Below are 10,030 nucleotides of genomic sequence, written 5' to 3'. Positions count from 1 at the left end.
TTTGTTACATGTCTTGTAGGGGTTGTAGAGAGTTTGTCATATATGTTATGTAATGTATTGTTGACCCTGTTTTTCTAATCTTTTGTTTACTTCAGACCATACTGTTTGGAAATGGTCTTCACAGCCAACTTTCACTCATGGCATGCTAATTGGGGACTTCATGTTGGCCACCAACATACTACTGTCAGGCAACAACTATGCCAAAACAGCACTTCTCTTCAAGTTCATGAGAATAGGCATGGCAGAAAGGACTTCTTTCTTCAAGATACAGGACACCTACTGTGTAGACTCCATCAAAGATTTCTGGCTTTCAAAGAGAGCTGAAATCATCCACCAGTTACAGTCAAAAGGACCAATTGTAGTATTGGGTTAGTTGGAGACACACACAAACACACATACACACACACACACACACACACACAAACACTTTCACACATAAGAGAGTAATACTAGAAAATAATTGGAAGTGTTATCACTGATAAAACTTTTGTGATACATTGTCAGTCGGTAGTGATGCCGCTTTTTTTCCTTAGAATATATAGGTGAGACATGTCATGCTTTTACCTAATTATTGTGATCTACATTTGTAGGAGATGCTAGGATGGACAGTCCAGGGTTCTGTGCACAGTACTGCACATACACGGCCATGGACAATGAGTCCCATACAATTATCAGCATGGTCATCATAGACAAGCGAGAAACACAGAGGAACTGGGTTGTAATGGAGAAAGAGGCCTTCATTCGTACCTGTGAGACACTCTGTGAGGAGCTCAAGGTTACGGAGTTTTGCACCGATGCCCATGTTCAAATATCTGCCCTCTTCAGTGAGTATTGTATTTTGCTTTGTTTGTGGTTGATACACTAACCCAAAAACAAGCATGGAGTAACATCTGAAAATGTGTCACGTAAAATGTATACATTCTATTTTTTCAATTTATCCAGCAGACAAGGGGAAATATAAAGACAGTGGTGTACAACACACACTCGACATCTGGCATGGAGCTAAAAGCTTGAGTAAAAAAATCCTATATGTACGTTTTATAATAAAACATATGTTTCATAACCTAAATAAAAATATATAAATTGACAATGGGTACAAGCTATGAAATTTTACACACAGCTTAATGTAATAATGAATTATGTGCAGGCAGGGCAGCAAAAGGACTGCAATATTTTATTACATTGGAACAAGGACATATGCAACCACTTTTGGTATTGCTGCAAGGTGGCAGACCCCTATGATGAGTTCTTTGTAAGTGTTGCCTAGACCTCAAAAGTATATAATTTCATCTTGTGAGTTTTGTGTGTATTGTACTTTAAACAAACTGTCGGTTCAGTGTTATTATAGAAATGTCACAGTAATTTTGTTCACTTTAGGACAAATGGGTTGGACTCCTGCACCATGTCGCATTAATAATGTCGTTCGCAGGTGGATGAGGTTGTACTCGAGGTCTCGGCTGAGCTGTTGCATGATGAAGTGGATGAAGAGCGTCCTGCAGGTGACTGAAGCCAGGGCTGAGAGCGTGTGGTCGCTGCAGCAAAGCATTCTGGGCCGTCAGCAGCAGGAGGAGCAGCTGCTGTATGAAGAGGTAAAAGCGTCCCGCACGAGCCGCAGTGCTGCCAGCGTTTGATTGTGTTCCAGATCCTCTTCACTCAGAAGCAGAGAGAGATCGCGGCAGAGGCCTGGAGGAGTTACGTGGCCAGAACCTCAAACTACAGCATCCTGAAGGTCTGAAGCCTGACCGCGTTCATCTGCGTGCATTCTGAGAGTCTCTGCATTGATTCTTGTTTGGCAGGAGTTGAAGCGTCTTCAGGAGCAGCGGAGCACCCAGAGCCTCCGAACACACTCTCAGATCCATAAACCAGCTCCAGTCGCTATAGAGAGAGAACACAGCCGAGTTCATTTAATACCACATACTCCGCATCAGCATGCTAGTGTCACTGCTGGACCATGGACCAATGAGCTCCTACCAACATGGCAGAAATGATAAGCAAAGCCAAATATAAACGCTGAATGTTATCCATGATGATTGTGCAAACGAGCATTTAAGTAATTAATAAAATAAGAAGACAGAGCCAGAACGCACTTGTGTGTTTATTGAAGGTCACATTTATTTCTACAGCGCTTTATACAGTACGGACTGATTCAAAGCAGCTTCACAGTAATAAACAACCGCGTTAATGTTGTACAATTCCTCAAATATGAAACAACTCCGTGTCCGCTGTAAAGCAGCTCTACAGAAGACAGTAGAGTCATTATTCAGATCTGTTCAACTCTCCAGATTCGGTTCTGGAGCTGCTGTAATGAGACTTTATCTTTAATGCCAGTGCCGTAGCATTGAGAAGCAGCACTGCTGTGATCACAGTCAATCTTCCTCTGATTCAGATGGAGACGAGGAGGATGTGAGCCTGACACAGATCCCTCATCACAGCTGCAGAAAACACTGATTATGTGCGTTTCAAAAAACTAAAAAAGGCTAACTTCTACATTCAATTTATTCACTGAAATTATTATTATTATTTAATTAAACACACAAAACACACCTCAGAGATACACTGAACAGATATAATGGGGTCCAAAAGTCTGAGGCCACCAGTGTAAATGATTCTTTTACATTATATTCTAATTAATACTAAATTGTCATTACAAATGATACATCTTAAAGTCCCCCTGTGGTGACAATCAGGTGTACATGTGTCTGCAGAGGTGCTGTAGCGAGGGACGGTTAGGACAGATTCAAGGGCCTGACGAGGGACAGGGGCCCGAGTCAACACGATGGCTGAGCACCTTCTCCTTTAAAGTCTGTCTAAAGGCAGTAGTTTCTAAACACATAAATGTTAGAAATGTATTGCTTACAAAGACTGAACTATGCAGTACTGAATTGTGGAGTTAGACCGTTAAATAGTTTTTCAGTATTTTTGGGTGCAGGATTTTGTGTGTATTGTACTTTAAACAAACTGTCGGTTCAGTGTTATTATAGAAATGTCACAGTAATTTTGTAACCGGTTCACTTTAGGACAAATGGGTTGGACTCCTGCACCATGTTTCAGGAGAACATGCGTGGGCCCTGGGATCATGTGACCATGGTCCCTTGGTTGAGCAGAGAGACAAACAGTGGTTTGAAAAAGGCTCCAGGGCTATGGGGGAACATCAGTTTGGGCGAATGCAATTTATTGATCATCAGCCCAAAATTTAGCAAGGCAGGAAAACATTTCATCTACCTGAGGGGAGACATCTTTGTAAGTTAAGGCTGTTAAATAGAGAGGAAAATACATTCTTCTAGCGCATACATACACTTGGACCTCATTTAATTGAAGTAGAAATCCAAGCACCAGAAGCAGCCCACACGTTTTCTTTCATTTAAAAACATGCATTTTCATTCATTCATAGGCTATATGGTTGCAATAATAATATGAATAAAACTTTAAGTGCATAGACGTTCAGTTGTTATGCGTTCACATTTCTTGCCATTTGTATGAATGTAATTTCACAGTATTTTCCCCTCCTGCATTACTACACTGCAATTTACTCAGCCGATGACTTTTTTTTGTATGACATTAAAATTATTTTTAGAATATAGGTTAAGCTAGACAAATGTGATTATTTCTGAGAACTTTTTAACTGCAGGCAGACATTATGGTACAGTAGGCCTACAAATATTTTGTTGGAGATATTCGAGCAAAAAAGAATAGATAAAAAAATGTAAAATAGATAATAATAAAAAAAACAAAGCTGTAGAAAAATATAATGAATTACAAGTCTGTAGAGGACAGTGCGCTATTGCAGACTTATATACTGAAGTCTTAATGACATTATTGTGATAGCTATAGTCAGTCGTGAACTCCAGAGCTGAACATGACTCCCACTCCGGCCCTGGACGAAGTGTCTGATCACCGGAGCCTGGTTTATATCTGATTGCTGGAACAGAGCATTGTTATGCAGATGCTAAAGAGTAATTTTCAGTGAGTGTGTGTGTGTGTGTGTGTGTGTGTGTGTGTGTGTTCAGTGTGCGTGTGTGTGTGTGTGTGTGTGTGTGTTCAGTGTGTGTGTGTATGTGTGTGATCGATCTCGGGCTGTCACGCTCAAACATCGCGATACGAGTCTTGCTGGAGTTGAAGTTTTGCGGGTGTTTCGTGTGTGAGAGTGAAGGACTGACAGTGAAGATGAAGAAGAGGATGAAGATGCTGCTGCTGCTCGGGTTTTGTTGCGGACTGGTGTTTGGTGATCGGAATCGCTCGGATCCTCATGATCAGAGAGTTTTTCCAGTCCTATCGATTAATTATGATTATGTTCAGATGCCGTTCGAGGTCTCGCTCTGGATTCTGCTCGCGTCACTCATGAAGCTGGGTGAGAATCTCAGCACTTTTATTACAGTGCAGCTGCATTCATATTCGCCTAATATCAGCCTCATGATTGCTGTTATAGCAGTTCATCAGGAGTGTTATTAATGTCTGTGTTTGATGTGATCGTGTCGGTTCTCGTCTTTAGGCTGCTTGTGTTTCTGTTTCTCTCTGACATCATTATGAGTTTATCAGAGAATCCAGCTGCACTGGAGACGAGTGTGTGTGACGAGATAGAGATGATCTCACACACACCCACTCACACACACACACTCAACACACACACACACACACACACACACACACACACACACACACACACGTTAGAATACTAGTGAAGTGAAGAAAGCTCTTATTAAAGTATGTGTATGAAGGAAATGGAGCCTCTTGTATTTGAGCTTCCTCTGGGTCTGGATCACAGCTCTGCTCGCTCTGGAAGCTCATGAGGTGCATCATGGGATGCTTCTGGACATTAGTGAAGGAACATGAGATGATGTTTGTCCTTCACTGTGTGCAGCTCATGCTCTTAAATGGGTTACAAGTTAATCATATGATTAATATTTGCCCAAAATCTCATTTAGAGCAGACACTGCAGTCAGTGGCGTGTGTGCAGGCTTCAGTCTGTTTTACACACACCTGCGTGTGCCACTGTGTGTTTGTCTGTGTCGACCTCAGAAAGATGACCGCATCGTGTTATTTTCACACAGAGACGGACTCTGTCAGTAAAACCTGTAGACTTCAGCTATCTGTGTTGCTTTATATGACTACAGCGAACGGTGAAAATGGGGAAAGCTCTTGTTGTATTTTTCACAGTTTGTATGGCTGTAACTCAAGAAGTTTTTAATATATCTTAATATGATTTTAGATTTAGATTTGTTTCTTAAGAAACTTTTCTTTTAGTATCTTCATTTATAAGGCCAGTCCATAAATTATGATTAGATAAACACACAACACGTTTGACCATAGATAACGATTTACTCACGGAGCCACATCGAGATGCTCACATCTCTGGAACTGAACCATACAGGGCCTGAAGAAAGAAAATAGATTTAAAAAAAGAAAATAGGACATATAGACTTTAAGGAATCGTTAACAATTCACAAAAAGTGTCATCATTGTCATATAAAGCAACACAGGTTGCTGAAGTCAACAGGTTTTACTGACAGAGTCCATCTCTGTGTGAAAATAACACGATGCGGTCATGTTTCTGAGGTCATGTTACGCTCCTGTAATTAATTCCTCTCAATCTCAGGTGAAGATTGTCATTACTCAGTGAATATACATGCATGACATCTAACATGTGTGGTGTTCATCACTCTGCATGTTTGTCTTTCTTCAGAAAAAATATTTACAGTCAAGGAAGTTTCTAAACTGTTTGATTTGACCGGGAACGAGCCTGTGCTTGAGTGAGTTTCTCAGTGAGGTGTGTGTTTGTGGTCAGGCTTCCACCTGCTCCCGGTTCTGTCGGGTGTGGTTCCGGAGAGCTGTCTGCTGATCGTGGTGGGGCTGCTGGTGGGGGGTCTGATCCGTGTGATGGGGAAGAACCCGCCGGTGCTCGACTCGCAGCTCTTCTTCCTGTGCCTGCTGCCGCCCATCATCCTGGACGCAGGCTACTTCCTGCCCATCCGGCCCTTCACCGAGAACGCCGGCACCATCCTGACCTTCGCGGTGCTGGGGACGCTGTGGAACGTCTTCTTCATGGGAGCGGTGCTGTACGGAGCCTGTCGTCTGGAGGCCGGCCGCCTGGCGTCTGTCGACCTGCTGTCCTGCCTGCTGTTCGGCTCCATCGTGTCCGCCGTGGATCCGGTGGCTGTTCTCGCCGTCTTCGAGGAGATCCACATCAACGAGCTGCTGCACATCCTGGTGTTCGGAGAGTCTCTGCTGAACGACGCCGTGACCGTGGTGAGAAACTCTGTCACAGCTGAAAACATTACGAACATTACATCAAACTCACAACTGCTGGAGTCAGAGGTTGACTGGAAAGCATCACAGTCCATATATTCGTGCTAAAGGCTGCTTGAAGTCTTCATTCTCTAACTGTGACTGGTGAATGACAGATTACGGTTAATCAGAGTAAAACTGAAATCAGCTTGGAGCTGTTATTAAATCTCAGTGGCTGTTTCAGAGTGAAGCGCAGCACTGTGTTCATTTACACACGAGCAGCTCATGATCTGCTGTTTTCAGCGTCTCACAGCGTCTCGATTCACAGTAAATGATTCACATGACTCGATTCACAGTAAATGATTCACATGACTCGATTCACAGTAAATGATTCACAGTGACTCGATTCACAGTAAATGATTCACAGTGACTCGATTCACAGTAAATGATTCACATCGACTCGATTCACCGTAAATGATTCACAGCGACTCGATTCACCGTAAATGATTCACAGCGACTCGATTCACAGTGATTCGATTCACAGCGACTCGATTCACCGTGATTCGATTCACAGCGACTCGATTCACAGTAAATGATTCACATCGACTCGATTCACCGTAAATGATTCACAGCGACTCGATTCACCGTAAATGATTCACAGCGACTCGATTCACCGTAAATGATTCACATGAACTCCATCTGGATCTGCTCTGAGTTTGAGTCACTTTAACACACATTTGAAACATCTTCACAAACCGGAAATGAGAAGCGGTTTTGTTTCCTGTGGTTTTCCATCAAAATAAGAGTCTGGTGGTTTGACTTGTGAAAATTTATAAATTAAGCCAATTATTAGTATTGTATCTTTACACTTGTATGCGAAATATAATTTTGTTATTATTATTTATTATTATTATTATTATAAAATTGTATTATTATAATATTATTTTTCTTTAATACTTGATTTATTTTATGGTGAAATTCCAATGGTAATATTTCATTTTGTTTGACTGTTTGTTTGGTAATATTCCATATTTTATTCAGCAGTAGTAGTAATAATAATAATAATAATAATAATAATATATAATAACAAAATTTTTGCCAAATTGTGCCCTACAAACAAACACAGAAAACCTGGATTTATTCTAATTTAAAATTCAATTTGAATAAATCCAGGTTTTCTGTGTTTGTTTGTAGGGCAAAAAACCCCAGTTTTTAGGTAATATTAATAATTATTCAAACATACAAAGGATTTCTAATATGTATATAAAGTTCAGGTTCTATGCACAAATACTTCGGAAAAAATAGAACCTGAACTTTATATACATATTAGAAATCATTTTTATGTTTGAATAATTATTAATATTACCTAAAAACTGATCTTTTTTGCTTTTGTGTTTTGGCCAATCATTTGCACGACAGCAGTGTTTTGGGGCCTGAAAAAAGCAAACTTTTGACAATGGGTTTCAAAGTGCAAGTTTTTGAAAACAATACTGTTATAATCTTTGTGCAATGTAGACACATGCATTTTCTGTAAAGCTGCTTTGAAATTATGTGTATTGTGAAAAGCGCTATACAAATCAATTTGAATGGAATTTAATTAAACGTGAATGTGTGAAAACGGTGACGTCACGCACGTGTATTTCATGTATAGGTGAAATATATATCTGTATATGTTCAGTCTATAGGAATGTGTGTGTGTGCTGGCATGCAGTGCTTATTTACATCGCCATCTACTGGCCTGACATGCGTAACACAGCGTTTCAGTCGCTTTCGCGGATCCCTGTGAATGGGTCAACAGGTTGGTGTTGTTGTTTCTGTGTGACCTAAGTGTGTGTGTTTCCTTCAGGTCCTGTATCATTTGTTTGAGGAGTTTGCGCACGCGGGCGAGGTGACGGTGGGCGACGTGTTTCTGGGCGTGGTGTGTTTTTTCGTGGTGGCGCTGGGTGGAGTGCTGGTGGGAGGCGTGTACGGAGTGCTGGCGGCCTTCACCTCACGCTTCACGTCGCACACGCGTGTGATCGAGCCCCTGTTCGTCTTCCTCTACAGCTACATGGCGTACCTGTCGGCCGAGGTCTTCCACCTGTCTGGCATCATGGCGTGAGTGTCTCTGTCCCGTCGCTCTAGTTCTCGTCTTAGATGCTCATGCTGTGTGTGTGTGTGTGTGTGTGTTCACAGGCTCATAGCGTGCGGCGTGGTCATGCGGCCCTACGTGGAGGCCAACATCTCCCACAAATCCTACACCACCATCAAGTACTTCCTGAAGATGTGGAGCAGCGTGAGCGAGACCCTGATCTTCATCTTCCTGGGCGTGTCGACGGTGGCCGGGCCGCACGCCTGGAACTGGACCTTCGTGAGCATCACCATCGTCCTGTGCCTGCTGTCCAGGGTTCTGGGTGAGACGCGCTTCGTTCTGCAGGAAATACAGCAGATAATTACCAAACACATCTGTTTATGTGTCAGACGCTGTTCATGTGTGGGTTAATGAAGATTTAGGGAGGTGCTTAGTGTCCATAAACATTACAGGTCAAAAATCTGAGGTCATTATTAAATAAGAAATCGAGGATGCATTAAACTGATTAAAAGTAACAGTAAAGACATTTATAATGCTACAAAAAGATTTGAGTGTGAGACCGCTGTAATCCCATAAAAGCACTGATGGGACTGGAAAGTTCTGCATATCTGCTGATGATGTGACCGATGCAGATCATTTCCATAATGACCAACTCAGTCTACCAAGAGCAGATTACAAACCAGCAGAGCCGATGATAATCAGGTTTGTGTGATCTGCTAACAACACAGACACAGTATGGGTTCAAACATGCTTTTCTGGCCATTAAACCATAGCGCATAGACCAGTAAACTGACTACAATGATTGATTTAAACCCTCTCCTCACATAACTGTAGCGTCTGAAAGGGAAACTCCTACAGATGCACATGCTATAAGATCAGACACATCACTGTCTCCATGTGTTTCTGTCACTAATGTTTTACTGAGTGTCTTCAGTGCATGCTGACAGGAGTTTTTTAACTAAAGAAGAGGACTTGTGCTTGTGCTGGCCCGGTGCTGAGTTTGTGTATCTGTCTGTTTCGTGTATTCTCCATGTTGACTGCAGAAGGTGTGAGTTTCCCGTGTGTTTGTCCGTCCGTCTGTCCTGCAGGTGTGGTCGGTTTGACGTACATCATTAATAAGTACCGTATGGTGAAGCTGAGCGGTAAGGATCAGTTCATCGTGGCGTACGGCGGACTGAGGGGCGCTATCGCCTTCTCTTTAGCGTTTCTGCTGTCCAGCGACAACTTTCCCATGAAGGACATGTTTCTGACGGCCATCATCACCGTCATCTTCTTCACCGTGTTCGTGCAGGTGAGAGAATCCGCTGAAGGATGCCCATCGTGTGGCCCTCAGTGCTCAGCGCTCATGTCCTCTTGTTTTTTAGGGAATGACGATCCGACCCCTCGTTGACCTTCTGGCTGTCAAGAAGAGGAAACAAAGCAAATGCTCAATAAACGAGGAGATTCACACTCAGGTGCTGCAGCTGATCTCAAACACACTCACACACACACACTCACACGCACACACTCACACACGCACACACACTCACACACACACTCACACACACACACACACACTCACTCACTCACTCTCTCACACACACACACACACACACACACTCTCTCATACACACACACTCACTCTCACACACTCACACACACACAGACACTCTCACACGCTCACACACTCTCTCACACACACACACACACACACACACACACACACACACACACACACACACACGCTCACTCACACAC

At 42.6% G+C, this 10,030-nt stretch overlaps 1 protein-coding gene across 4 annotated transcripts in view; it reads left to right on the top strand.

The window, feature by feature from the left end:
* The first annotated feature begins 1,565 nt into the window (after nt 1-1,565).
* The window catches only part of slc9a1b (solute carrier family 9 member A1b), a 33,478-nt gene continuing 25,013 nt past the window's right edge, over nt 1,566-10,030 (top strand). For 3 of the 4 annotated variants that reach the window (XR_001607737.1, XM_016261252.1, XM_016261251.1), the window contains exons 1-6: nt 4,073-4,348; nt 5,783-6,243; nt 8,069-8,319; nt 8,398-8,615; nt 9,382-9,584; nt 9,658-9,747. Coding sequence is in view for 3 of the 4 variants with exons in the window: in XM_016261252.1 (XP_016116738.1) it covers nt 4,165-4,348; nt 5,783-6,243; nt 8,069-8,319; nt 8,398-8,615; nt 9,382-9,584; nt 9,658-9,747 (1,407 nt within the window). In the remaining variant the exon portion in view is untranslated. Of the gene's footprint in view, nt 1,590-4,072; nt 4,349-5,782; nt 6,244-8,068; nt 8,320-8,397; nt 8,616-9,381; nt 9,585-9,657; nt 9,748-10,030 lie in introns of those variants that run through there. The other variant, XM_016261253.1, reaches the window with a different exon arrangement.

This window comes from Sinocyclocheilus grahami, unplaced genomic scaffold (genome assembly GCF_001515645.1).
Source record: "Sinocyclocheilus grahami isolate Dianchi unplaced genomic scaffold, SAMN03320097.WGS_v1.1 scaffold2352.1, whole genome shotgun sequence".
NCBI classification, from domain to species: Eukaryota; Metazoa; Chordata; class Actinopteri; order Cypriniformes; family Cyprinidae; genus Sinocyclocheilus; species Sinocyclocheilus grahami.
The sequence above is the reverse complement of the archived record's forward strand: the minus strand, read 5'-3'. Positions and strand labels throughout refer to the sequence as shown.